Source organism: Penicillium mononematosum (genome assembly GCF_028829835.1).
Source record: "Penicillium mononematosum strain IBT 11891 chromosome Unknown utg000001l:1.0-4488741.0:1.0-4491989.0, whole genome shotgun sequence".
Classification (NCBI taxonomy): domain Eukaryota; kingdom Fungi; phylum Ascomycota; class Eurotiomycetes; order Eurotiales; family Aspergillaceae; genus Penicillium; species Penicillium mononematosum.
The window spans coordinates 2,285,725-2,313,136 of record NW_026643271.1 but is presented as its reverse complement, the minus strand read 5'-3'; the positions used below and the strand labels follow the sequence as shown (position 1 = coordinate 2,313,136).

The 27,412-nt window shown below is 50.0% G+C and overlaps 13 protein-coding genes across 13 annotated transcripts; 6 read left to right on the top strand and 7 right to left on the bottom strand.

The window, feature by feature from the left end:
* Positions 1-730: 730 nt before the first annotated feature.
* abaA (transcription factor AbaA) lies at positions 731-3,234 on the top strand (the record flags this gene model as incomplete). Its single annotated transcript, XM_057287623.1, has 3 exons — positions 731-1,166; positions 1,222-1,398; positions 1,460-3,234. The coding sequence occupies 3 exons, from the start codon at positions 731-733 to the stop codon at positions 3,232-3,234; spliced, it is 2,388 nt and encodes a 795-aa protein (XP_057153706.1).
* Positions 3,235-3,750: 516 nt separating this feature from the next.
* N7519_000844 (uncharacterized protein) lies at positions 3,751-4,856 on the top strand (the record flags this gene model as incomplete). Its single annotated transcript, XM_057287622.1, has 3 exons — positions 3,751-3,895; positions 3,953-4,740; positions 4,812-4,856. The coding sequence occupies 3 exons, from the start codon at positions 3,751-3,753 to the stop codon at positions 4,836-4,838; spliced, it is 960 nt and encodes a 319-aa protein (XP_057153705.1). The 3' UTR covers positions 4,839-4,856.
* A 788-nt stretch (positions 4,857-5,644) lies between these two features.
* Positions 5,645-6,157, bottom strand: N7519_000843 (GFA family protein; the record flags this gene model as incomplete). Its single annotated transcript, XM_057287621.1, has 2 exons — positions 5,645-5,929; positions 6,005-6,157. The coding sequence occupies 2 exons, from the start codon at positions 6,155-6,157 to the stop codon at positions 5,645-5,647; spliced, it is 438 nt and encodes a 145-aa protein (XP_057153704.1).
* A 756-nt stretch (positions 6,158-6,913) lies between these two features.
* N7519_000842 (uncharacterized protein) lies at positions 6,914-8,101 on the bottom strand (the record flags this gene model as incomplete). The annotated part of the gene is made up of 4 exons (XM_057287620.1): positions 6,914-7,325; positions 7,375-7,748; positions 7,894-7,940; positions 7,966-8,101. The coding sequence occupies 4 exons, from the start codon at positions 8,099-8,101 to the stop codon at positions 6,914-6,916; spliced, it is 969 nt and encodes a 322-aa protein (XP_057153703.1).
* A 592-nt stretch (positions 8,102-8,693) lies between these two features.
* On the bottom strand, positions 8,694-9,476 carry N7519_000841 (alpha/beta hydrolase; the record flags this gene model as incomplete). The annotated part of the gene is made up of 2 exons (XM_057287619.1): positions 8,694-9,038; positions 9,090-9,476. The coding sequence occupies 2 exons, from the start codon at positions 9,474-9,476 to the stop codon at positions 8,694-8,696; spliced, it is 732 nt and encodes a 243-aa protein (XP_057153702.1).
* Positions 9,477-10,376: 900 nt separating this feature from the next.
* On the top strand, positions 10,377-11,090 carry N7519_000840 (uncharacterized protein; the record flags this gene model as incomplete). The annotated part of the gene is made up of 2 exons (XM_057287618.1): positions 10,377-10,517; positions 10,572-11,090. The coding sequence occupies 2 exons, from the start codon at positions 10,377-10,379 to the stop codon at positions 11,088-11,090; spliced, it is 660 nt and encodes a 219-aa protein (XP_057153701.1).
* A 1,088-nt stretch (positions 11,091-12,178) lies between these two features.
* Positions 12,179-12,370, bottom strand: N7519_000839 (uncharacterized protein; the record flags this gene model as incomplete). The annotated part of the gene is made up of 1 exon (XM_057287617.1): positions 12,179-12,370. The coding sequence occupies one exon, from the start codon at positions 12,368-12,370 to the stop codon at positions 12,179-12,181; it is 192 nt and encodes a 63-aa protein (XP_057153700.1).
* A 2,173-nt stretch (positions 12,371-14,543) lies between these two features.
* N7519_000838 (glycoside hydrolase family 76 protein) lies at positions 14,544-15,922 on the top strand (the record flags this gene model as incomplete). The annotated part of the gene is made up of 4 exons (XM_057287616.1): positions 14,544-14,640; positions 14,703-14,942; positions 14,981-15,396; positions 15,452-15,922. The coding sequence occupies 4 exons, from the start codon at positions 14,544-14,546 to the stop codon at positions 15,920-15,922; spliced, it is 1,224 nt and encodes a 407-aa protein (XP_057153699.1).
* A 1,070-nt stretch (positions 15,923-16,992) lies between these two features.
* On the bottom strand, positions 16,993-18,446 carry N7519_000837 (uncharacterized protein; the record flags this gene model as incomplete). The annotated part of the gene is made up of 3 exons (XM_057287615.1): positions 16,993-17,112; positions 17,173-17,502; positions 17,553-18,446. 3 exons carry the CDS (start codon positions 18,444-18,446, stop codon positions 16,993-16,995), a joined length of 1,344 nt encoding a protein of 447 aa, XP_057153698.1.
* A 1,333-nt stretch (positions 18,447-19,779) lies between these two features.
* N7519_000836 (uncharacterized protein) lies at positions 19,780-21,023 on the top strand (the record flags this gene model as incomplete). The annotated part of the gene is made up of 3 exons (XM_057287614.1): positions 19,780-20,147; positions 20,221-20,412; positions 20,480-21,023. 3 exons carry the CDS (start codon positions 19,780-19,782, stop codon positions 21,021-21,023), a joined length of 1,104 nt encoding a protein of 367 aa, XP_057153697.1.
* Positions 21,024-21,298: 275 nt separating this feature from the next.
* Positions 21,299-23,269, bottom strand: N7519_000835 (uncharacterized protein; the record flags this gene model as incomplete). The annotated part of the gene is made up of 6 exons (XM_057287613.1): positions 21,299-21,660; positions 21,721-21,904; positions 21,967-22,388; positions 22,442-22,583; positions 22,645-22,914; positions 22,988-23,269. 6 exons carry the CDS (start codon positions 23,267-23,269, stop codon positions 21,299-21,301), a joined length of 1,662 nt encoding a protein of 553 aa, XP_057153696.1.
* Positions 23,270-23,882: 613 nt separating this feature from the next.
* On the top strand, positions 23,883-25,101 carry N7519_000834 (uncharacterized protein; the record flags this gene model as incomplete). The annotated part of the gene is made up of 3 exons (XM_057287612.1): positions 23,883-24,075; positions 24,150-24,585; positions 24,663-25,101. The coding sequence occupies 3 exons, from the start codon at positions 23,883-23,885 to the stop codon at positions 25,099-25,101; spliced, it is 1,068 nt and encodes a 355-aa protein (XP_057153695.1).
* A 770-nt stretch (positions 25,102-25,871) lies between these two features.
* N7519_000833 (FAD-binding oxidoreductase) lies at positions 25,872-27,406 on the bottom strand (the record flags this gene model as incomplete). The annotated part of the gene is made up of 3 exons (XM_057287611.1): positions 25,872-25,993; positions 26,059-27,214; positions 27,269-27,406. The coding sequence occupies 3 exons, from the start codon at positions 27,404-27,406 to the stop codon at positions 25,872-25,874; spliced, it is 1,416 nt and encodes a 471-aa protein (XP_057153694.1).
* Between the last annotated feature and the right edge of the window lie 6 nt (positions 27,407-27,412).

Sequence of the window (27,412 nt, the reverse complement as noted above, 5' to 3'; positions counted from 1 at the left end):
TTTACCTGTTTAACTTACCCTTTTTCATGGTACGAAGGACTGTCATCAACAGAGATCAGCCAAGCCTGCATTCCGGTGGTGTTGTCTGGCGGTGGTCGAGCATTCCACGTCCCGTGCGAGAAGACAATGTCGTTGGACCATCAACATTCCTGCGGCGCGATTATTGCCACTGATTATTGTGATTTTTTGTTGATGCTGGTCCGAGAAATGGATGTTCAAGGTCACTTCATGCTGCACAAAATCTCCGATCCACTCATCACTGGTTCGTGCTGCTGAGCATCCCTTGCATCCTGACAACCGTCCTTCATATCGAGCCCTGTCTTGACTCCTGATTTGCTGCGGCAAGGTCGGCTTGCCGTCGTCCTATGGTCTGCTCCCCACAAAGGACCTGGATGTGCGCGGGCCAGGACCGCGACCTGCCCAGGAGTATGGACAAGGCGTTCGAGGGACCTAGGCCAGGCAAAGCAGACCTGTCGGAGCAATGTTGCTACTGGGGCTACAGAACCCCTCTCCAAAGGGGAGGTATGGTTCCCTATAAACACCATCTTGCTCGCTCTCACATTCTCTTTCCCAGGTTCTTACATTCTCTTGACATCTTGCGTTCTTGGGTCGTTGTTTGTGACTGAGCTGCGTTCTTTGCCAGGCAGTAAGCATTTGACGGTGCCTCTCAATCCCCTCCTCATTGGAATCTGTCATTCTTTTGGAGAAGCCCGTCCTTGGTTCCCTCCCCATGGCTACTGACTGGCAACCCGAGTGCCTTGTCACTCAGAACCAGACGTCACTGGATCCGGTTGGAGCTCATTCTGATCGAGCTTTGCAGAATACCACTGGGAATGTCCAGTCTTATTCGGACCAGTTGGCTCATACTGATATCACTGCTCGTGAGGATCAACTTCATCAGCTGGGCTTCAAGTATCCTCATGCCCCTCATCCTCCTCAACCATTGTCGGCGCCAGGCTTGCATCAACAGCATGTAGCGGCCCGGCTTCACCAACGGAAGCTTCGCAGACTTCACTCGGTTGGTCCCAATTCGCAATCTCGCCGGGCACGAAGCAGCTATCTCAAGTCCCAAAAGTACTTGGAATACCGTGCTCGCCCTCGCCGCGATACTGGGAAAGATGGAGAGCCGGTGTGGTCTGATGAGTTGGAGGACGCTTTCCAGCAGGGTAAGTCTATATCACCATAGTGATAGATTGGGCAGAAGCTAACAGCCGATTCCAGCCCTCGAAGCAAACCCTCCCATGGGTCGGAGAAAGTGGTCCGAACGGGGCAAGTCCTATGGCCGCAACGAGTTGATTGCTGAGTACATCTTCAAGTTGACCGGCAAGCGGAGGACTCGCAAGCAGGTGTCTAGCCATCTGCAAGTCCTCGACTCGTTCCTGAAGGGTGATCCCGATTGTGAGTTGTCAAATATCGACTGATGTCTACATCTTCTTTTTTTACTAATACAGTATTCCAGGGGAGCGACTTGTTCGTGAGGCATCACCAGAACGATCATCGAGTGTTCATGGCTCAGCACCCGCTCCTAAATGGAGAACGGCAATGGAGCACCCTTCAGCGTCCAGCCACCATGGCAGCCACGCATACCCCTCATACCATGACCATATGAGATCCATGCAGCCATACGTTGGAGATCTCCCACCCCCACACTATCCCCTTGGCTCCAATATGCAGGAGGCTGCCGCTAGCACCATCCATGGGTTTAGCTTCGACATGTGGGTCAGCGCTCCTCAGCAGGCCAATCGTATTGACAAGGCATTGCATGCATACACTCGTCTGCAGGGTGACCTGCACCACCCCGTTGCACCTCCCATGCCTCTTGAGCATGTGAGCGGGTGGCGGTCTTCTTTCCCTCAACTGGCTTCCATGGTGGATGATATCAACAATCCCGTGGACTGTGATATCATCTTGCTAGAAGTGAACCTGGAGCTAATGACCGACTTCCCTCCTGCGGGATCGCGCCTGGGTATTCAACTTGACCTTGACTACGGTCACCCTACTGCTGGCGACGTTTTGGGTGTCAGCCAGATGGACAACTGGACCTGCAGCACACATATCTATGAAGATAGTCAAAATATCCTGGAGACTTACCACGAACTACCCAAAACCCAGTCGACCAAGGTCAAGCCTCTCTTTGAATCATCCTGGTGGGCCAAGCTGTTCACTCAATTGACCGAAGGGAAGCGTATGGCGGAGGAATCGGGCAACCCCCAAGCTGCTCGGGACGCTGACGACCATACCCGTCGCTTCTTCCGCTCCTTGTCTGCAGTACAAGAGCTCCGTGCCACCCCACCCAGCTCTCGCCGGCTCTCAAACCAATATCAAGGCCATCACGGCGATGAGAGCAAGCGCATGGCCGTTCTGGCCTGGAAGTTCCGACAAACCCGACCCGGCGAAGTTGGCACAACTACTTGGAGACGACTAATTCCGGCACCGGACCGGACTACAACCAACAGCCCACGCCCAGTTTCCGGAGTTGATCGTCCTCCCCTCTCTTTGGATTCCATCCTTCTCAACAAACCATCCCACCAGGGTGTCTACCAGGCCCCTCAGCCCCACGACCTCATCCACCACCCGAGCCAATCCCACTCGCAATGGCCCATGTACCAATCACCCCACGACAACGTGGTTAATCTCTTTAATACCCCCAGCCATCTGGACTTCATGACGTCCATCAGCAAAGCCGAAGACGGACTCAATGACAAAACCGCCGTAACCTCCGTGCTGGACTCCTACTCCACCAGCCTCGCACCCGAGAGCATCCCATCCACAAGCCTCCACGGCTCCAGCGGTGCACCAGTCATGCTCAACGTGCACGACCTTCCGCTCTCCCACCCAGGGATGGGCTACACAATGGGTCACGAAGCATCCCACTACGTGCCGTCTCAGCAGCACAGCGTGAACATGCACGACAGCAACAGCGTGCTACACGGTTTCTTTGGCTCTAACACACATCCACTTGATGATCTCAGTCACGGCCAGGCCTCATGGGGTGCGCACTCCACATCCATTCCCGGAGATGTCGGCGCCGGCAGTTACCACCTCCCTTACCAGCCGGAGCACCATGTGCCTGTGTCGCGCGAGTCGCAGCAGCCACACCACTTCGACGGCCTCTTGCCATCGGAAGACCTAATGGATAAGATCGTCGGGCGGATGTCCAATGGTCCCAGCATGCATGGGGCGGGCCCCGATGCGAGCGCGGGCTATGATAACGCCACGGTGGATGCGGTATAATGAATTATTTAACCAAAACTAAAGTAATGATAATCATTCTGAGAGTGGTCTTTTGTATTTTCTGTGATTTTCTGTGATTTTCTTTATTTTTTCTTTTCTTTCCCTTTCTATTTCTGTCTTTTTTTTTTGTGATACTTGGGGATATCAGGAATGTCTTGGGCGTTTGGAGAAAATTACTTTGGAATATACTTGGCTACTTGGCTACTTGAGTAATGGGAATGCACCAATCATTCGCTTCGATTTGGCTATTTTCTTTATTTTCTTCATATTTCCCTCTCCCGGCTAAATTCTCCCATATCGACCACTTTAGCCGCTAAACAGTGGGGCGACTCTGAGGATTTCTAGAAAAAGAGGCCAAAGGTAGAGACCAATTGAGGAAGATCTGGTCGATTTAGCCTGCAGCTTGGAATTTTGGTATTTGATATTTCAAATCATACTAGGCGGGGTCACATTTATACCCCTCTACGCCCCAATTCCTTGTTTTATTTTATTTCTCTTTAGATCCCTTCATTCACAATGGTTGCCCCTACTGTCAAGCTTAGCAGCGGCTATGAGATGCCCCTTGTGGGGTTCGGCCTGTGGAAGGTCAACAACGACACTTGTGCCGACCAGGTCTACCACGCCATCAAGGCTGGCTACCGTCTCTTCGATGGTGCCTGCGGTACATTCACCCTCCACCAAACTAAGCCCGAATTGACACTAACATCATAAATCCTAGACTACGGCAACGAAGTCGAAGCCGGCCAGGGTGTAGCCCGCGCCATTAAGGAGGGTATCGTCAAGCGCGAGGAGCTCTTCATCGTCTCCAAGCTCTGGAACAGCTTCCACGAAGCCGACAAGGTCGAGCCCATTGCCCGCAAGCAGCTCGCCGACTGGGGCGTCGACTACTTCGATCTGTACATCGTGCACTTCCCCATTGCCCTGAAGTACCTCGACCCTTCAGTGCGCTACCCTCCCAGCTGGACTACAGCCGAGGGCAAGATCGAGTTCGCCAACGCTCCCATCCACGAGACCTGGGGCGCAATGGAGACCCTCGTTGACAAGAAGCTGGCTCGCAGCATCGGCGTCAGCAACTTCAGCGCCCAGCTGCTGATGGATCTGCTCCGCTACGCCCGCGTCCGTCCCGCCACCCTCCAGATCGAACACCACCCCTACCTCACCCAGACCCGTCTGGTCGACTACGCCCAGAAGGAGGGCATCACTGTTACTGCTTACTCTTCCTTCGGTCCTCTGAGCTTCCTTGAGCTCGACCTTAAGCATGCTAAGGATACTCCTTTGCTCTTCGAGCATGCTACTATCACCTCCATTGCTGAGAAGCACGGTCGTACCCCCGCCCAGGTCCTGCTGCGCTGGTCTACTCAGCGCAATGTCGCTGTTATTCCTAAGAGCAACAACCCTACTCGTCTTGCTCAGAACTTGACCGTCACTGACTTCGACCTTGAGGCCAGTGAGCTTGAGGCTATCAGCGCTCTGGACAAGGGTCTTCGTTTCAATGACCCCATTGCTGTAAGTTTGGTTTCTGTGGAGTATTGACTATTATACTGACTTTTCTTTTCTTTTTTTTTTTTTCCCTTTAGTACGGCCTTGGAATCCCTATCTTCTAAGCGTGTCTAGACTCAAAAAGACTGCGAGACGGAAGAGACCCCGTCCCGTGTCCGGAGAGGGAGATTCTCCGCGTACCTCCGCGATATTATGACGATTTTTATGCCTTATTAAATTGAATAAATACATATCAATTCAAACCTTTCCAAAACATCTTTATCTGAGTGTTTCAGAAAATATTCAAACCCAAGTAAACTTCAAATCCCAACCGAATTATCGCAAATTTCGTGGCATTTTGTCGGAATGTCCTTGCCTAGATCCAGAGATGTTAGTTCTCATCCTATTCTGGGACTAAGAATTCGGCTGGATAGAAGGAGTAAGCTTGGCTGGGAGTTCTATAATGAAGCCTAAAATGGCAGGATTTCATCTTGGCTCTGTAACATTTGTCACAGGTTGGGTAGGGCGCGGCGAGTATCCCCTTCCGTTTCTTCAAAGGTATTCTATCTTCATGGCCTTGAGGCCTGAGCCGAGTGGAACGACTATTAGGGGTAGAGGTTCAGATCCATATGCAACTGTCTCAGATTAGCTAGTTGGCTCCTCTGCCGCTATTGCTGACGGTCTGCTAGTCATAATTGTAGCTTGTATCCGGCATTATGCTCTCATGTAAGGTGATGAAGGATACCGGGAATTCTTGCTATTGCAATATACGACTTTACGAGCCGATACCAAGAAGTGCTTCTTTGCAGCTGAAGATTAGGATTGAATTTGTGAAATTCATACCGGCTATTGGATACTAAGCTGGTTCGCAGATGATTCTATATCCGACTATATGCAGAGTATTATCAGCAACACCAAATCTCGACAACGCCTAGTACGGGGTCTTTTCATGCTTGTCCGTTCCTTCAAACGGGGAAACAAACCCCCGCCGCCTCATGCAAAACACTTCCATCGAAGGCTTCCACGAGTCATTCCCAAGATCCATAGTACCAGACGTGACAGTAAGCGCACTTTCGTACTCCGGTGTCCCTGTCGAAGTCGTGTGGATGGGCGAACTGCAGATTGAACAGAAGTGTCGGTGAATAGTATTCTTCGAGCCCGGTGGTTTGTCGTCGTAAACTTTTAGAACGTCTTCTCCGGCGGTGATCTTGAAGTTCTGTCTAGAGTTAGTATGGGATCTTTAACATTCGAATGTGACAGTGTACTAGTAGCTGTCTGGTTCTTGGCTTACCTCTTTCATGTACATGCTGTTTGCCATGAAGACGGACCCGGTGATTTTGCGACATGTGTCGCAATGACAGATGATGTTGGTGATTGGTTGCCCTGTTAATTCATAGCGGATCTTCTCACAGACACAGCTTCCTTTAATCTTGGAGTCTGACATCGTAGCAGATAAGATGATGTTAGGCTCCTCGAGCCCGGTGTTTGATTAAACTCGGAGGTGGATGTATCCACATCAGAGATGCGGCACTCTTATATGACAGATTTCAGGCCCCCAATATGGATCATTGGGCCTGAGACACCTTGCATATGCACTAAGTACATCGGCCAATAGAACTGACGAGAACTCTTTGGATCCTTGTAGAGCTTTGTCGACTGTTCTACACCAGGGCTATCTTTCCCCGCACTATTTAGAGCAGATGGAAACTGCTATGACTCCTGCACACCAAGAGGCTGAATAAGACGACAATCAAAGCCATGCTTAGATCCAATATCCATACAGTTAATGGTAGTAAGTGAAAATGTTGTGAATGAATCATCCTGACTCATTGACACCACTTGGACCGCCGATGTCCGATAGTGACGCGATCAGCGAGACCACCCGTCACCCCAAACTTGATCTGTTCATCACAAGATGACTCGCAGAGTCTTGCAATGCAGTCCGATTGCGCGCCCGCGAGCTCTTTCGGGACCCGACCCCCCAAAGGAGATTTTTCCAAATTAATACTAGCCCGATAATGGTTTCGGGGAAAGGATCTTAATCCCATTGTCTATGGCCATATTCATCTGTTTCTTAGATAGTATCGAGGAAGACAAGGAGAAGTCTCCAGTCGGATGCAAATACCTATATCAGATTATTTCCACCCTGGAATTTCTGTAAACTTTTATTTGTGACAAATGCACAATATCACTATCAAATCTATAAAGCGTCATCCACATGGACCCTCGATTTCGAGCTTCCTGCCGTCAACGCATATTCATCACCGAACCGGTCATGGCCCCATGCTTCGTCATTATTCATGTCAGACCTAGATATCCTCTGCATCCCATAATTCTTACCAACAGGCGCGTCCTTAGAATCCCCCGTACTCCACGAGAACGAACAGCACAACGCTCGCAGCAACGGACGCATAGTTGGCAAACAAGCGCAAATAATACCGACGCAAGGCTCGACGAAGGTCCAGGTAGCGGCCTCCATGATAGAATCTAGAATGAACCGGACATCAGTTACGTTATTTCGGATGCAGGGGAAATTTCGAGCAAACGCACATGACGTATCGTCATTGAAAATATCGAGCGTAACCACGCGCATGACACTCGCGACACATACACTGTCTTCTATAAGCTTGTATTCCATAGGTATAAGATAGATAGACATACAAACCACCGAGAAGAAAGATACCCAGAATGGTCAGCTTCTGCGATAGGCGTAGTTGGAGTTGTAAGACCATGGGAATCGGCAAAGCGAGGATGACCACGTCAATGAGAAGATTGGATATCGCATTCCCGAAGAAGAATGATTTCGCGTTGATGCAAGTGCCGGACTGGTTTTTGTTCCAGTTGAAAGAAATCGGACGACATTGAACGAGGACGGTGATGAAAACTGCAAGACACCATGCTAGGACTAGGCCGCCGGCGAGTAGACTAGCAAGTTGGAATTTGGGGACGCTGAAGATTCGACGGTAGAGTAACAGGATGGAGACTTTTATAGTAGGGACAAGGAGGGTGTATGAGATTTCGTTTGCGAAGAAACACTGTGGTTGGTGTTAGAGCGTATCGGGCATGTAGGTTCGCGATACTCGCCTTTTGGAAGGTAATTTTCTCTTCAGTGGTTAGGTCACTCATGTGTTTTCCTAGTCCTCCATCTCGGGCCCCTATGATTGATTAGTCGTGAGTGACCTCGCTGTGAGTTAGGGACTGTACAGAAAATGGCTTGCCCGAGCATGCTATATGCCAAGACAATTGACAAACATATCATATAGTCATCCCATCCCAGGTTTGACTTGATCCCTCGCGCAGCAACACGAATGCCAACAATAACCGTGGACAATACGACAAGCGCAGTGCTCACAGCAATGTATGTGTGTCCACGGGCATTGGCACCCATAACGCGGGGAAACGACTTCCGGAGAAGGCAGATGAGTGTGCTGTGCTATAAATGCAAAAAGCCCTATGAGGCAGGTGAATGGCAAATTTTAGAATAGTCGGACGCGACAAAAACCTCCATATGATATCTGAGATATTGAGCCTACACCCACTCCTTAACGCATTAGGCACAAAATACCATGTGAAAATCGGATCTGCAATAAATTTTCTAAAAGTTTCAGATTTAGAACAATTGACGTTTTAAGACCTCAGGGCTGTATATATTTGTCTCATACGTAATACGTCTCCCACGAGGAATACTTTGCCCTGAATGGATTGGAGGACGTAGTTAATATGTATTCTTGGATATGATTGGTCAATTCCGCCATTAGAGTTGGCTGATCCGCTTCCTTCGAGATTTTTCTGATAGAGATTCGCCAGCTGATTGGTCCGTGCTAACCTCGGTGATGGACATCGTCCCGTTTTTGATTGCAAGGTATCCGCAGTTCACAAGGTGTCTCACTAGTATGTTGTATAAGGACGGTCTATTCCGTATTCGGAACTCCCGAGGAAGGACCGATGAATCTCCCACGGCTTCATCTGGCTAAGCTTCCTCAAAGTCCCTTTTTAGCGATCTTTAGCACCAACTTGGCAGTTTCCTCAGGCATGCTCAAGAAAGGACTGTGACTCGCTGGGAGTCTCTCCACCTCAACATTGACTCCCGTCTTCCGCACATTCTCGATCATCATTTCTTGTACCATTGGGATAAGAGCCGCATCTTTGTCACACACAATGTATGCAGTGGGAATGGTCCGATATGCCTCATGTGTGATCGCGTCGAATTGAGCAGACTTCGGGTGAACTACTAGCTTCTTTGCCCAAGCCGCGGCATCCGCAGGAGAAAGGTCATTGAAGAACCAAGTTGCCGGATCAGGAACAGTTAGTAGATCTCTCTCGTCCTACATGGAGTCAGTAAGTATATCCCAGCTCAAATAAAAAGGATTTCATACATCAACTGTAATGAAAGGAGGTAGACGCCCTCCAAACATGCCAGCTAGGCTGTTTCCAGTCGGAGGCACAAAGGCCGTCATGTAGATCAGTTGGTCGATCGCCAGTCCGTACAAGGCGTCTGTGCCGACAACTCCTCCGTAGGAGTGCATCACCGCAATAACGGCCTTCCTGCTGTCAAGGAGCGACTGTGCTGTTTGTCGGATGAGTGACACGTCATCTGCCAATTTCTTTGTAGGGGGTACATCGTTGTTGCAGGTCGGAAGACGAGGACAAACTGTTTCATAGCCCAAGACCTCGAATGCCTTGCAAAACGTGGCGTAGAAGTCCGGGTGGTGCCATGCCCCGTGGATGACCAGGATGGTTGGGCGACTATTGCTAGTAGTCATATTGATCTGCAGAGTCGATATCGAAATGGTGCAGATACAGTTAAGCGTCGAACGGAGGGTGCAGCTGACTATTTTATTTCCGGCAAAGTTGGTTTGATAGCGCTGGTGGGGCGTAAGCCCCCTGACGATCGAGTTCGAAACTGAATTTCGATTAATTTGTTCGTTTAGCCTGCTAAATTAGAGTGGATCGATGAACCCTGTCCGACGTTCTGAATAGCATCATGTCATTCGCCTTGTTCTAGAGATCCTGACTGAAGGCTCCTCGCAGCCTCCAATGGCACACGCAGGCCCTGACATGCGCCGTGCAGATATTATTGCAGACAACTGCCGTGGAACTTCCTACATTAGCACGGTTACCTCGGTTAAAAGGCTATCACAACGCCGTCTGAGAATTTAGCCCCCCCACTCCGAGTCGTATGAAACATAAGTTTCTAGGTACAACAGAGTCGGTTGGTCACAATTCCCTAGCCCAGAAAATTGATGCCAAGACGGCCATTGCCCATCACAAACTGCGGGCCTCCAGGTGGGCAACCCTCGAAGGTTTTCTCGGCCGGTTCCAACCTTGTAAAGTTCCAAGGTTGACCTCGGGGTCCTGAAGATGCCCAGCCCTGGGGAAATCAGCGCATCTGGCAGCAAATCACGTGCAGCGTCCTATAGCGGGTATTCAGGGAAAGAGAGCCATCCGATCGGGAAAGGGAAAGACCATGTTCAGAGCAAGAGCATGATCTACGATTTTGTCAGAAATTATTCGATTTATGTGACTTATCGGAGATATTTATGTACTGTACGTGTGTTGTAGATAGACAATTCCGCCAAGAAGTGCCGATCTCGACGATCCACCATTTTTCTCCAACCTCCGATCAACTTCAACTTCTCAATCACAAATCTACAAACCTCGCAATGGTGTCCCCTAGTCTTGCGCGCATGACAGGGCAGGTCCACATCACCGGACTTCCCATGCCAAGGAACCTATCCGAAAGCAAACTGGTACTGGCCGCGCTCCAGAAATTCGGAGAAGTAATAACATACCGTAACCTCAAGGTACGTCCTCTCTCAAATACCATTCGACAAGCACTGACCTGACAATTCCCTTAGTATGACACAACCAACACCTCACCAAATCCCAACCGCCCCATCGTCGCGATCTTCGAGACAGCCGATGCAGCAGACCGCGCGATAGCAGCTTCGCCTATCACCATTCCCCTACCGACATCCACCTCCACCTCTACCTACACCTCAAAATCCCACCCTTCAACCTCTATTCCCTTCACATCAACTACCAATCCGCCATCAGATACCCCTCGCTCATTGACCCTCGAAATCCAACACTCGCGCCATAATCACGCCTCCGCCCTCAAACGCAGCCCCTTCTACTCCACCTACAACCTCTTCAAAAACAACCCCATCTACGAAGACCTGATTAGTGATGAGACCGGTATCCCGCTCAAGGAACTGGCTGATACACTCTCAAGCAAGAAGTATCCTATCGGCGCTGGCGTCAAGTCTAATATCCAGGAGGAAAATCGACGCATGGGCGCGACGAGCTTGGTGAATATGTGGAAAGAAGGGATGGGGATGGAGATTGAGAATGAGAATGGGGGGGCAGGATTCTAGCGAGAATTCATCTGCGGTGGAGCATGTCGGTGGTGGTATTAGGGAGCCCGGGGAGGGATTGGAGGACGGGAAACGGAGTTCGGTTGTCTGAGCTGGAGACTGGTTTTGGCCTTTTCTTGTTGCTTATATGGGAACGAGGGATGGAAGAACTCTATTCACTAGGACTGCTGCGGTTGAAGCTAGATCAGCAGATCCAGCCGAAGACGCGCTCGTTTTATGGACAGTTGCATTGGCTGTAAGCTGAAGGTGCGGATGCGATTTCCCTCCTGGCACTGAGCTCCACAGACGTGCTTCGCTTCGACTTACAGACAGAACCGTCTGCTGGGAGAGATCGTGCCTCCATCTGGTCTGTTGGCCATGGCCACCCGGAGCTTCTTCGCTTCATGGTGCATGGCCAATATGGTTCGTTTTACCGGGTAGGCCATGTCAACGAACATGTCCCTATTAAATGAAGCAATCGGCTTGCTACATCACCAGGCAGGTCCCTGGTGACACATAAAGGCAGGGAGAGCCTACGAATAGGTGGACCAGGCGATGGCGAAAACGAACTACATGTATATACAGTTCAATCTTATACATAATCAAAATGGTCTTCGTATCCTCCTGGGGCCATGCTTTGCCTTTGGCCCGGGTATTTTCTGGCGTTGAGAATGGAGCCGTGTCTTACAGGACAATCGGCCTTGGAGACGGCCCATAATCATGAAGGCTGCTCCTGGGTCTGCCTGCACACAACTGAATATGCAGCCTGCCATCGAATAACAAAGATAACTTCCGTTGGCCGCCATGATACGATTTCCCCCTGATTTGCCTGTGTTTCATATCAAAACATACCTATATAATTCCCCAAAATCCACAGCTTCGATACCAGAGACCTTGCACTGAATTACCCCGTTTCATCAGTCATATGGTAAGTGTTGACATTCTTGTGAATTGGATACTGCTAACCAGAGTCGAAATTATCCAATGTAAATATTGGTAGTCCCAGTACCTAGGTAGAGCGAGGAGGTCGCATCGTCAGCTTTCTCGTCGGCCTCCCGATCCTTCCAAGGTTCCATTCGTTGGTTGACCTTCTGGCATCTTCCTGCTCATCAACCGCAATATTGCCTCCATCCCATCGTCACAAGACATGAGGCCCAGTACAGAGCTGTCCCGATCACAAAGACGGCAATGAAGAGCACCTCTGCGACCCCACTTTCACTTTCAATCATGTCCTGGGTGCGCTCGGTGTCTTCAGTGAGGTAGCCCTTCACCCGTTTCGCACGGTGTCGAGAACGCCGCATCCAGAAACAGGTAGCACACTCTTCGGCTTATCGGTATAAATTGCCATAGACAGGTGGTGAGCTAGTTCCGTTCATAATGATTAGAGTTCGCTTCAAGCTTATGGCGAAAAAGTTGATCTCAAATGGAAATCCTTACTGTTACTCAACATAAGGCCAGCAGGCATTTTGATTGCCACCGTCGGCGTCTCATGGTTTTTCGCAAGCTTGTCCACAGTCAGAAGTTGAAATTCAAGGTCGCCTCTCTCACGAACCTCGCGTAAAACTGTTGACGTTGGCCACCGCAGAGAAGTTGGCCCGAGAGAGCAGAAACCTGTCATGAAACCTGTCATGGATATTGTTATCTTCCATGTACCGAACGAGTCTTTCGGCAACCATATCCAGGCCGTGGTTGCACGCACACACAACCAGGTGCCCACCTCTGTTAGTAGTCAGGACATTTTGGAGCTTCGACTCAGGCGAAGGTCAGAATCGGAATGCTCGGCAGCATCGCATTCTTCTCTCTGGCATCTCGTAATCTCCGTCTTCAAACTGTGTAGTTTAAACCTCAAATATAAACGAAGTGGCTTTATATAGCTCGATAGATAATGCGTGCCAACTTGTAGTAGGTATTGCAAAGTGCCTTTGGCAAGTACAAATTCCCCCTTACTGCCGAAGAAGCCAGACGCCATGGATGGGGAAAGAAGTCGAAGGAGCTTGGTTTGAAGGATTCCCAATCGAATTGCCCCACAATATGGGATTGGCGACACATTAGATCTTCCCAGCGCAAGTCCGCCGCGGACGTCGCCAGAAACAGGTCGGCTGTGCCGACGTTCTTCTTCACGTAAGCTTTGAGATTCTGATATCCAGGTGGCGAGCCGATCAGAAAGGACGGGTGCACGGAGACCGTTCACAAATGCGCGATCGGCTGAGTAGAGTCAACGCCGTAGGATTACGGCGCTCAAAGGCCAACTGATGGTCATCGGTAGATATGAGTTGGTATGATTCTCCAAGGAAGGTGGAAGGTGGAGGAGAGAGGTAGGAAGAAGAGAGGCATCTGGGTGTTCCAACGTTGCCTCTCAGGTTAGGCATCCATGGCATTCTTCCTCTAGTATAGTACGGAGTACGCGCAACTATGTTTCAATAGTTATAGAAATAGTTAGAGCTCTAGCTATATACAGCATAGATGGAGACTATAAATATAGAACGGCCGTCGGAGTGGTTGAGCGAGACACTAAATACAACATAGATAACTAGTCGACTAGCTAAGTTAGTTGGATATGAAAGAAGAGCCCTTAGGCTGAGATTCAGGAGAGCAGTAAACAAAGAACGAGCCACTATCTCAAGGGTTGTCTCCAAATTTGGCACCCTGATTCGATAGATACAGATACAGATGCGGAGAACGGGGAACTGCGAATGGAAATACCATGGGCCTTTAACTTTGGACCCTTCTCCGATCTGAGTTGTGCATGAGACTATTAAGCTTCATCGACTATGTGACTAGCCCAGAAGCAGATAATTAGCAGATTCCCAGTTGATTCCCGCAAAAGGAGAAAGTGGCAGTGCCAGGGTCTTGGCGCATTTCTTGGCGCCACTAAAAATAAGAAAGTCGATTTTCCACGGTACCGCCAAGACCCAATTTGGCGCTCGTGACACTCCGAGCGGAAACGACTTGGCATATTACCCCCTGATCTGACATTCAGAGACTCTTTGCCAGCTTAAATGTGTTGGCAAACTCTCATGTTCTATAACCTGAAGAGTGTGTTAGAAGTTATTCGAATGCAGAATTTATGCTTCCCCGAACCGCCGACCCCGGGTACGCCGGGTAAGGGGGGCGTCTTGGCATTACTACACCCTCATTTCCCCAAAGGAAAATTCAACGCCAAGCGCCTGGAAACTGGGCAGTGCTGAATAGAGCTGCATCCAGAACGAAGTCAGGCAGCAGGATTGGTCGCGCCAATGTCTTGGAATTATCACTGTGTACATAAACCCGCTCATACGGTGCCTCTTTGCCAAGTGACTGGTTTCATCGTGGTGATTCGATAGCATCTGATGGGTTCCATTGTATTATTACCCTTTTGTTCTAGTAGATGCACTCTCATATTCTCCTCTGAATCTCAATGCACTTAACTTCTGCTCTTCATCTCCCAGTCCGATGCATTTCCTCCGATGTCGGTCATCACTCCGCTCGTGTCAAATGGGGCCTGTGATTATGCCTAGGTGGTTGACCACCCTTTTAACCTTCCTTCTCTTACAAAATGTCCTCGCCATTGAGGTTAACCCTGAGGATGAGAGTACGTTCATATTGTACGCTGGCTAAACACCCCAAATGACTGACATGTACCTCTCCGGACAGCGTCCCTTAAAAATGCCGCCAAGACCGTCGCCACCACTATGGTCGATTACTACAATGCCCGCGACTCGAAAGCGATTCCCGGAAAATTCGACGATACTTGGTGGGAGGGTGGTTCGATGTTCATGACCCTCATTCAGTACTGGTATTTAACAGGCGACAGCCAGTTCAACGATGCCATTCAGGAAGGCATGTACTGGCAAAAGGGCGACGACAACGACTTCTTCCCAAGCAACTACTCCAGTACCTCGGTAACGACGATCAAGTGTTCTGGGGATTAGCGGCGATAACCGCCGGCGAACTGAACTTCCCCGAAAGAGACGGCGAACCCTCGTGGATTTCACTGGCCGAGGGTGTCTTCAATGGACAGATTCCTCGCTGGGATATGACCGCTTGCGGTGGTGGTTTGCGATGGCAGATTTGGCCTTACCAGGATGGATACAATTTGAAAAACGCCATCTCCAACGGCGGCTTGTTCCAGCTTTCAGCGCGTCTGGCACTATACACCAAGAACGCGACCTATGCCGAGTGGGCCGAGAAGATTTGGGATTGGAGTCACTCCACGCCGCTGTTGAGGAAAACCTGGGTTATCGCCGATACCACGACCAACGCTGCGAATTGCAAGGATCATGGTGATCACCAATGGACTTACAACTACGCTACGTACATCATGGGTGCAGGCTATATGCACAACTACGTACGTCTACCCTTGTCCCCGACAAGTTGACTATCGAAACTAACAGGCATTATAGACCAATGGCACCGAAGGCAAATGGCTCGAAGGCGTGACAGGACTGCTCAAGACATCTGAACAGTTTTTCCCTAAATCCGGTGATCATCAAATCATCTCCGACATCACCTGCGAGCCGATCGATATGTGCGATCGCAACCAGAAAACCTTCAAGACCTATTTCACTTCATGGATCGGATTCATGTCGCTGGTAGTACCGACCAACGTCACGGCGGAGGTAATGGGGAAATTCAAGGCCTCCGCTGTCGCTGCCGGTCAGCAATGCTCCGGTGGAAGCGACGGGAAGCATTGTGGAATTCGCTGGACGAAGAAATCAGAATGGGATGGGACTATGGGCTTGGAGCAGCAGATGTCCGTCTTGGGTGTTCTTAACGCTGTCATGGTCCCATTCACGGCCGATGGCCCTTACAATGCTGACAATGGTGGAAAGTCCAAAAGTGACCCGCACGGGGGCTTCCAATCCCGAGGGTAGCATCGGGCCTGCACCGATCACTTCGGGTGACAGGGTTGGCGCGGGAATCTTGACTGCGGTCTTCGTTTTAGTCTGGGTCGGGGCTATTTCTTGGATGCTTGTTGGAGGCAAGTAGATACACTCAATTGGGACGGCGTTAAAACACATGTACATTTGGAATCTTGATACCTTGAGAAATTCAGGCTTTTTGTGATATTTGAGCGTTGAACGACTGTACAATCTCCCTATGCCACACTTCCAACATCATATCGCGGTAAAGCTTTTCCCGCCCAGTGCAGTGCAGATAGATTGCTTTTTGTTCGTTCGTGCTTTCAGACCTCCTAGTCCTCCGTGGGCTCTGGGTCCTGATCACTCTCCTGAGCTGCCTCTCTAGTACTATTTTAAGTTGTACTTCGGAGACGTAGGTGACCTGATGTACTTCTATTTTTCGTGGATGCTTCGAACAATTTTCTAGTACCGTTGTACGCAGCTAATGCCGTTGCTATAATAAGGGGATAACCAGTTGCCTCGGCAGCATTTTCATGATGAGCCACTAAAGATGTCGACTTGCCACAGAATTAGGGCTCAGGAAATCAGCCGCGTCGGGGTTGCGTATTCAGCGTCCTGCTCTAAGCGATGAGACTCTCTTTCTGAATAACCGAACCCTATTGAATAAAGAAATAGAAATCAGCACAAATCCACATTGCAGAGCTATCCACTTATAGGGTAGTCAGGCTCTTGTTCATCCTGTAGACGTTAACATCCATAGTATCATAGTACATATGTAATTATTCAATTTCGCAGATGATGTACCTTAGGTAGGTCAGTCGCAGCCAATTATTAACGGAAACCCTTATCATCTCCCAGACTAGGTTACACAGAGTTAAATAGCCGTTGGATCATCCCATCCTCCATAGATGCCTTATTTTTCCAGACTGAGCCTTCGCTTATTTCCCTGTTTGCCTCCCTAGGCCTCTATAAAGGCCTCTCCTTGCTAGATCGAATGCAGCGGATTCTTCTTCCTTAGTTTCCCCAGAAGCCCAGTTGCCATACCCTCAACAATAGCCAATATGGTAAAGTCCCTCGACAGCTTATTCCAGGCCAAGGTCCTTCTTCAGGCCAGGCACAATCGTTCCCTCATTCCAGTTCCAGACCAGAGCGCTGTTGTGGCCAGTAAACGCCGCGCCAGTCCAGTACGTATTGCGGGAGCCCTACAGCGCCAGCAGCTTGGTGTAGAAGCCAGCCTTGATATCTTCGGCCGTGACACGTACATGATACGGCGTGTGGTCGGAAGTGTAGGGGAATGTGACAGTATTTGCCGCATCTGCCGGGACAGCACCCACCGCCGCTAGAGTGGCCAGGTTCTCGCGGACGAGGTCCTTTCCTTCTTCATCCGTGATGTCTCCGCGGTCGAAGCCCCCTCCGATCAGGAATTCGCCAGGCGATCCGGTGGCGATGAAGCCATTGTTACCCGGAACGATGGGCTGGTTGAAAGGAGTAAAGGCGCCGGCGTTGGTGAACGAGCCATTGAAACCAGGGACATGAGCCACGCCGGCATAGTAACCGAGGAGGAGAACTTGGAGAAGATGACCTGCTCTTGTCTGGAGAGGTCGAAGGACCAAATGTTCTTCTGGATTGGCGGTATGGCGACCAGCAACTTGCGGGCACGAATTGTCTTGGGGGCGCTTCCGCGCTGGGCAACCAAGAGAGTCACACCAGTCGAGTTGGAGTGACGGTCTACATTATGGATCGTGGTGCTCAAGAGGACACTGGAGGCCAGCTCCTTCAGGGCCGCGTCGTACAGGCTCCTGGTGTTGCCTGTGCCAGATAGTATGAACTCGCCGAAGATACTGGCGATCATGCCTGGTCCGAGGCCCTTCATGCCGTACAGGGCCGGGAGTGTCGTGATGTTGCCCGTATACCAGTTGATTTCCGCAACAATAGGAACGAGAGCAGAAAAGTTGTAATTCTCTGCAAGCTGTGGGAAGGGCAGATACAACTCCTCGGGAACGGGGTCCGGGACCAAAAAGCCCTGGTCGATCCATCCGTACTTGCTCAGCACATTCTCGGTGTAAGCTTGCACGGCAGCTTGAATGACCTCCTGCTGGTCATCCGGGGGCGGGATAGGAATTCCCAAGGCGAAGTCATATCTTGTGCTTGGGGTTTCCAGGGTGTTCGTGATAATGGGCACTCTGAGGCGGGCGAAGTACCGCTTGACCAGATCTGTGTTCTCAAAAACGATAACACCAACGTTAGTGACGATGCCGGTGGTAGGGTTGGTGTACGTTTCTGCGTGGCCGCCGATCTGGTCCTTCTTCTCAATGACCACAACGCTGGCGCCGGCGTCCTTCAATTGTATTGCGGCGTGGATACCACTGGAACCACCACCAATGATGGCGACATCAACATCCACGACGTTCGGGCTACAGGTGGGGTTGGACCACTTTGTCTGGTCTTCCGGTCCTGCCCAGCCGTCCCGGTACTGGTTCGCATTCACGCTTCGGAACAATAAGGGCAAGGCAGTGACTAGTTGTGAGAACCTCATGGCGCGCATGCTTTGGAAGAAGTGACCAAAATTAATCTATTGAATGCTATCTGACTGGCTAACTCGGGGAAAGGAGGGGAGAGGAACAGACGAGAGGGAGCCAACTATATAGGAAGCCCTAGGACAATAGGACGTAATATCACATCTCAACACCCCCTTTAAGACTAACTCGGTCATCCCCGTACTTCAGCACTCCCCGAAAAGCCCTTTTCTTTTTCCTTTCTTTTCTTTCTTTTCTATATTTTTCTTTAACTCTATAACATCCATTTGCCACTGTAACGTATTCAGCAAGCGAGTGGGCCATCCAACCCCACCCACCTATTATTGTCAAATACAACACATATGTCTCAACCAGAAGACCGCTGGACTAATTCAACCAACTGCATATGTATTCCACGTCCTGGCTAGCCCCATGGATGTGGGTATTAAGCCCATTCTCTATATATGCTGGAACTGAATATGCAAAGTATAAAAACCAGGCATATGCAAGAACTAGGCAAAATGCATTAAGCTTGGCAAAACTAGGCAAGATACACTAACCTTGGCAAAGCTAGGCAAGATGCACTTGTAGTAAGCTTGCAAAGACTACCTAGGTAGCGTGATCCCACAACATGTACTGGAATGCATTGGTGTGACAAAATAAACTTACACCTTCACGTAGTGTGTAGGGTAAGTAACTTTTATAGTAAAACCAAGTTACAAAAGGTAGATTTAATATTTAATATTATTACTAGGTAGGGTAGTGTTAGAATCCTATTCATTCATGGATAGAATACGCATCTGACTGTTCATATTACTACAGGCAAAATTGGTTATGGCGTTAGCGGAATACACTGCCCTGCCCTATCCCACGCTATTTCTTCAGTACCATTGTCAAACCCCGACCCGACACACGGGGGCGAGCCTCATAATCACCGTAAAAGATATGGTTTTGCCATGTGCCTAATATGTCTACTGATAGGTTGGTCTGCCGGTCTCTAGCCGCGGTGGGCAGCCCAGAGCGGAGTTCTACAGTTATTGACATGAAACGGGATTGCTTGACTTTTCTCCGAGATGTCGCTCATTTCCAGAATGGGCAATCTAGTGGAGCCAATGTCCACCCTAGCGGCCATGAAAAGAGATTCCACCTATTAGACAGAGGCACGACCTATATGCGGGGACTTGCGGAGAAATCTACGAAATCAAAAGCATCTAAAACTAAGACAGACGCCAGGCGCTACCGGATAAATTAGATTCCTCTAACTATATACGTAGGGAACCTTGGAAGTATATATTGTTTCGTTTGCCCGAGCTCCCCTCGCTCTATTTATCTCCTGCTATTCCCAGTTCCACTATGGTTCGTTGTCTTGCTCTTTTTATTTCCCTGGCAGCTGCCGCGAACCTCTATGCCACCCACTATGACGGCAACATCTACACTCTCTCTCTTGATAGCGGAAATGGAAACTCGCTTTCGATCACTTCGTCCTTGAAGACATGTGGTGATGCTCCTAGTTGGCTTACATTCGACTCGTCAACGCGCACACTCTATTGCTCCGACCACTCGGGCAACGGGACTATAAATGGCTCGCTGAGCTCCTACTCCGTAGATCAGGATGGGAGACTAACGGAGCTCGCTAAGACCGTGGATGTGGGCTCCGCAGTCCACAGCACTATTTATGGAGGCAAGCACGGACGCGAAAAGTATTTGGCTATTGCGCATTAGTGAGTGATTCTGATGTCTACTTAAGCCAGCTTTGTAGGCCGGCCTATATACGCACAAACTAACACTCACCAGCGGCGGATCGGCCCTTTCGACCTTTGCCCTACCCCTTAGCTCCGATAAGGAGGCCTTGCAGGTCTTCCGCTACCAAATGTCCCAGCCGGGTATCAAACCTCAGCAGAATGCGCCGCATCCGCATCAGGTGATCCTCGACCCAACCGGTGATTTCCTCCTTGTTCCCGATTTAGGCGCCGATCAAGTCCGCGTGTACGCCATTGATCAGCAGTCGGGGCTTCTAAATGTGTGCCCTAGTTCTCAATTACACCCCTGGTAGTGGACCGCGACACGGGCTGTTCTGGAAATCTACCTCAGACTCAGCGCAAGCCCCACTGACTATGCTGTACACTCTCAGCGAATTGGGCGGCCACTTCAATGCGTTCGTCGTATCATACTTACCCTCCGGTTGTCTCGGGTTCCGGGAGACTCAATCCTTTGTGCCATACCCAGGCGGGCAGTTACCGGCTGGGGCTACACCGGCGGAGCTCGCTATGGCTGGGAATTCTCTTTATGCTTCGATTCGTTTTGATCAAGGATTCCCTCCAAATGACTCTATCGCGACCCTGGCTCGCTCGTCTAATGGAACGGTGACTTTCAGCCAAATCACCTCTTCATATGGCACCATTCCCCGCACTTTTGTCGTCAATAAGAAGGGCACTCTGGTGGCTATTGGGGACCAGGGTTCATCTAATGTAGCCATCGTCAGAAGGGATCCGGAGAGTGGCACTCTTGGCAAGCTAGTTGCCAACTTGCAGGTTGGACAGCCTGGCCAGGCTAGTAATTCGTCGACGGGGTTGAGCAGCATCATCTGGGAAGAGTGAGCTCTTCAACTCAATTCAACTCTCCATGGGAATATCAACGTTGTATAGGTAGCTGTCAAGGTTACCTGTTCTGGCAAGCAAGGGGTCTGTCTAGGCTTGGAACGATGATTGTATATAGAGTAAGACAAAAACTAGAATGCGCACAAAATGCAAGATGTGGTTCTCACTTTCCTTGATATATTGTTGTTCATATCACTGGTAGATATGTAAGAAGAACCTGCGCCATCCAAGAATCGACAATCTCCTTCCAAATGAATTGATTCCCCGAAGCGTAATCAAGCCAGACAATCCACGAACGGCAAACCGATCTTCTCCTGGATCTCTCTGAATGCCTGGAGTAGCTTTTCTTCCTCCAACCTCTTAGCAACCAGCTGCAAGGAAACAGGCGCATCCTTCTGCTTTACCGGGTCGTAATGCTCGTATGCCCAGCTGTCGAATTCGTTCTTCGGGGTGTAAGTGGTGTCCTTGGCATCTCTTACGGGATCCACCTTGGTAACTGGAAACACAAGGGCCGAATAGTCAAGGAGGTTGAATAATGAAGTGTAACCCCAGTACCTCGAAGTATCGTGCAGTGGGGCGGGCGTGGGGAATGCGGGACATAGTATAACATCCATTTCGGGCGCAACATTGTTCCACTCTATATTGGACCCAAGTCAGATCAGAATCAGGAACAATCGTGGGTAATTAATGTACTAACCTTGCAGATAGGCATAGCGGAACATCTCCCGTTTTCCAGTCCAGTCCCACACGCCCTGCTGGCTAAGTTCTTCAATGCCAGGGGTGTCTCGCAAAGTCCAAGACGTGAGTGGCGTAAATGGCTCACCAGAGGACTCGACATGTCTTGTAAATGCCTTTCCACCATCTGGAGCATAAAGCCTAGTCTATATATGTTCATTGGTTAGTCCAGCTCACATTGATAACTTTAGTGATAGGGACCACTTACAAGAATCTCGAGAGCTTCCTTCTGTTGATATGCCTTCCATTCAATAACCTCAATACTATCCACCAATTTAAGACGCTCGATGACTTCCTTCAAGGCCCTTGTCACTGCTGGTGCGGGAGTAACGACATCGTCGGTCCACATTACACCGACGGTTAGCTTCTTGTTACCCAGGTGAATGTGCTTCTCCTGGTCTCTCCAAGGGATTGGAAGCATCATCGAGTCATGGACCCAAGGCTTTGATTCGATTATCGTCTTCATGAAAAGTTCAACGCCGCCAAATGTTGGTGAAATAGGCCCAAGTGTTCCCATAATTGTATCACATCCGAGAACATAAGAAGCGCATCCGATTAGCGGGAGTCGACCGGTCGATGGTTTTAGGCCGTAGAGGCCACAATTGGCGGCGGGAGAGCGAATACTACCACCTGGATCTATTGTTAGCAATGGATAAACCAATCCAGGGAATCTGACAACATACCGATGTCTGAGCCAATTCCCAGAGAGCTGCCATAGAGGGCTTGCAATGCTGACTCTCCGCCAGAAGAACCACCTGGTGTGAGAGCGGTATTATGTGGGTTGGTGGTGGTGCCAGTGATATTGCTGCAAGTTTCAAGAGCCATCTATCCCGAAACCAAGCCATCAGCCATAAATCAGCACAATAGGAAATTCAGATCTGCTAACCAGTCCCTGTGGCTCGGTTGTTCTCGCATAAACAACTGCACCGGCATCCAAGAGAATCCTGACAATATTTGCATCGTCTTGGCTCTTCCGGTCGAGCCAACCGACGAATCCAGCAGACAGGTCTCGCCCCTTGAGGCCTACATGTCCTTTGATGCTAATTGGTAAACCGTGAAGCGGGCCAGAGGGCTTTCCATGCTTTTCAAAATAATCATCCAGTTCGTTTGCGCGGGCGATGGCACGTTCAGGGAGAAGCTCGTAGATGCAGTTGGTCTAAGCAGAAGAATGCTAGTTAGAATTCGGAATCTCGAGGTATTCGCCAGGCACAAGCTACAGCGTTACTCACCAGCTTCTGGGCGATCGCAGCCCGCCGAAGAAAAGCGTTTGTCACCGCGGTCGCAGTCAGTTTACCCGATGCAAGGGAAGCCACCAAGGTCTCGGCGGAGCTTTCTGTAATAGCGATCTCTGTCTGCGGAAGGTGCTTCCTGGGGACATCGATTACCCTGCCAGTGTGCGTATCGGGAAGAGCAGCGATGGCGGGGTCAACGTGCTCTATAGAACGATCGCGCACTGCCTGGACTTTGCGGGCAGACTCTTGCCAGGAAGGTTTCGGTTGAGGCACAGTCATTTTCCCAGAGATTGGGTGGTTTCAGTAGTCCGTATGGGTTGAACGAGTGCTGGGGAATGCAGCACTGTCTCTAATAAAGTCGGATATCCCTCCATCTTCCCCGTGTTGCACGGTGTGCAACCAGACTTCAAGTGAAAAGGCTCCAGTTTCTGGCCCCAATGTTGCACTTTCATTGAGTTTGATGGTTGCAGTAGTGCGATCCTGCCTCCACTGTGTATGCAGCACCGAGAGACCAAACCCACTTTTAATTTAGGCCCCAAATCGTATCTGCCCCCAGAATAGCCTCGGTGATACCCGCCATCCCGTCCGGCCAAGGAGCGGGCCGTGGATCTGCGATCGTCGAGAATTTCCAAGCAGGTGCCATTCTCGCACAAATTTCTGCATGTGGGTAGTGTCCTGCAGCATCCTTGCAAGATGTGAGACAGAGGGATTTTTGTCAGTGGCCCCTCGTGGTTTTTGGGGCCGAGATTGAATATTTGAAATTAAATTTGATGGCTGTCTTGACACTTTTAACCATGAAGGTTTTATGATACTGCCAGTGGGTTAAACCCTCTTCATATCGCCAAGGTCGTAACTTGTGAGAAGTAGGAGTTGGCAATTCCTGTCGGCACATATGACCGACCTCCAGGAGGACTTCGGACCAACACTATGGGTGGTGAACACAATCTTCATTGTCTTGGCCACATTCGCTGTTATTGCCCGCTTTGGGGCTCGACGACTGCGAAAGCTGTCTCTCGGGGCAGATGACTGGATTATCTGCGTGGCTCTTTTCTGGGACTGGCTATTATACGGGATATTCGTGGGATGTTAGTACGAGTGTCACAATGATGACTCTGATCCTGCTAAGGAATCCACAATACTAATACTGGCGGGCTTTCAGGTCGAATTAACGGCCTCGGCAAGCACCGAGAAACCCTCTCACCAGAAAAGGTTGCTACATTCGCAGAGCTCCTCTACTTCTTCCAGATCTTCTACGTGCTAGCTCCTCCGACTGTGAAGCTAGCACTGCTTTTTCTATACCGACGCATTTTCGAGCATTCGAGTTTCTTGCGGATTGTCGACGGCATGATCCTTCTGATCTCTGTGTGGGCAATTGTCATGACTTTCCTCGCTATTTTCAACTGCAAGCCGATTAGCGCCTTCTGGACGACGGAGGGGACTTGTTTGAACTTTAAGGAATTCGCTATCGGCTACGCAATTGTCAATATCATCAGTGATTTTGCGGTTTGGTTGATGCCAATTCCTAGGGTGTGGAACATCCAGCTTCCGAAACCGCAGAAGATTGCTCTGTCTCTGATCTTTGCATTGGGTCTTTTGTATGGGAATTCTCTTTTTTTTACCTCCATACCCGGAGAGTACAGATAAGCCTTGCTAATACATCGTTCTCTCCCAGTGATTGCGCTGCAGCTATGGCCCGCCTTCTCCTCTCGATGCTTGTCCTGGGCGAGTACGACTCCACATGGCTCTACGCGAAGGGATACATGTGGTCCATCATCGAAGTTTCAACGGGCATTGTCTGCACATGTCTGCCAACGATGCGAGTACTCTTGAAGACAGCTTTCGGTGGCGCCTTTGCAAGAATCTTCGGCATGTCCAGCGGAAAGGTCAGCCACCGGCCGTCAAGCAGCACGCCGTGGTCGAAAACAAATGAGTATTATAATGATATTGGGGAGGCAAGGTCGGTGGATGTCTCTTCCAACGCCCATCGTACAAACAATGTTTCTGAATTGCATGCAGACTGGGACACAAGCTCGCAGCGGATACTGGTGACGGAAGAGGTAAATATTGAACTTCGGCCAGTTGATCACCGGCCGTCTGTAAAGGTAGCTTAATCCGGTCACTTGACTAGACCGTTTGTTTCTTATGAGAATGCCTATTCAACCATAATCTCTAATCTTCGATTTGTCACCAGTTATCACCCACTTCACCGGGCCTGTATGGATAAACCTTTATATCAACAAATGCAAAGCTCTTGTGAAGGCTGAAATATTGGCTTCCATTACTTATGGGGGTGGATTAGGCAATGGATAGCTTGTTTATATGAGTCCAGATGGTCTATTTGATTATAGTCCAAGGTAGTCAGTCAAAATCCTCCCTGGGTGACCGAGTGGGTGAGAGACACGAGGTCATCTGATTGCTGGGTAGAACAATGAGCCCGGGTGACACCGCATTGGGAAACTCAGTCAATGGTGAAACTGGTCAGGGTTTCGATCCTCGTGCCAGGAGTAGTTGGGGTACGGATTCTTTTTTTTGTTTTTATTTACTCTCCTATATCAGCCCTTCACTATCAGTCTTCCCTCGTCCCTCTTCCCTCTCGTACCTCTCTTCTCTCTCTTCCCTCAGCTCATGTCCGCCTCGTCCCTACGACAGGTAAGCCCGAACATATAACTAGGCTGATTCGTCTCTCAGCTGAGCCTTCACATTCCCGATGACATACTTGTGTGATCGACTTCACACAGGGACTCGAGCCCACGTGCTGTGCATTGTACGAGAGGCGACAAAAGATGTGAGCTAAAAAAGGGAAATGTCTTGAGCTAGGAAGTATCTGATATCTGATACACATCCGCTCATCACTGCCGTGGCTTACAGAACCTCCGCTATACTAACCAGACAAGCCAAGAGGATTCAATTTGTTGAAAACATCGACTGGGTCATATTTCCTTTTCACTTTGATCAAGGCATCAGAATTAACTCCGAACATATCTTCAGGTGTCATGTTGTCATCTAAAGGCGACGTCAGTACATAACATATCCCTCAAGTCCTCTCCTCTCTTCCCCCTCTGACTCACCGTGCGTGTAGCCGAAGAACGTCGATACCAGCTTATCCGGCTCATGACCGGCTCGTCGTAACTCATTATCACACATATTCTGGATTGTTTCTCCCCATGCCACAAACTCCTGGTCCTTGTTCGGATCGACCCACTGCAGGAGAATAGCCCCATTGAGAGTCTTGGTTCGACTTGGGAAGGCAGTCTCGGTAACGGGCACATCATACACCTTGAAAAGATCAAAACAATCGATCTCGAGACAACTTTTGGCCAATTCGGGCGCTGTGGCGAGTTTGCGGCCGAGCTCTTCCATCAATTCCGAGGCGAATTCAGGCCGAATAGTCGAAGCGAATTTCACCCCAATGGTCTTTTTCCTTCCGCCTGGTGGCATTGCATCGTCGAGCATGGTGTTGGCCTCTGCGTAGGGTCTCATCTCCATGTCCATGCCGATACATTCCAGGTTAACAAGGCTAGAGAAATGCACCCGCCCTTCCTCCTCGGGGCCATTGAAGAAGAGGACCGTGGTGATAACCGGGGCACCCGTATCAGGTGATAAACCGAAGACACATTGCGCTGCAGCCTTCCTCTGTGGATGAACCAGCGCACCATTGAGTGCCTCGACAACTTCTGTCAGTTTGTCGCCCGTGAACATCATGGTGCCGCACCAGACCTTGTTGGCCTGCTTGTGAGTCTGAAACGTCAATTCCGCTGCCACCCCGACATTCGCTCCAGCGCCCCGAATTGCCCAGAAAAGGTCGGGGTGCTCGTTCGCGGATGCGTTTAGGACTTTTCCATCGGCAGTCACTACTTTTGCAGAGAGAAGATTGTCAAGGACTAGCCCATGCTCCGGAGTCAAATACCCATATCCCCCGCGGACAGTGAGCCCCCCACCCCCCGTTTGGCTGGCCGTGCCGCAAACTACGGCCAGATTAAACCGAGCAGCAGTATCGTTCACATCCTTCCACAGTGCACCACCCTGTGCAGTGACAGTGGAGTCGGCTGAGTTGACACTAACGTGTCTCATGCCACCCAGGTCGATCAAGATACCTCCATCACTCGTGGAGGAGGTGTCTGTGGAATGTCCTCCGCCCTTGACTGCTAGGTCCACACGGTTGTCTCTGGCAAAGAGCACGGTGATTGCAAGATCCTCGGTACTTGTCGGGCGCATAACGACTCCCTATATGGCTCATCAGTCAAAGTACGGTGTCCTTTGTGGTGGAATAGAAGGTACCGCTCGTTGAAATCCAACTTCTGACCATCTTTCCAGGCCGTTTTCGTACCCTTCAGAGTCTGGGCAAAGAACGGATGTCGGTTCTTTAACTTGACACCTCAGTATCTCTATCTGTTCACGGGATATTTGGGAGGCCATGATGCT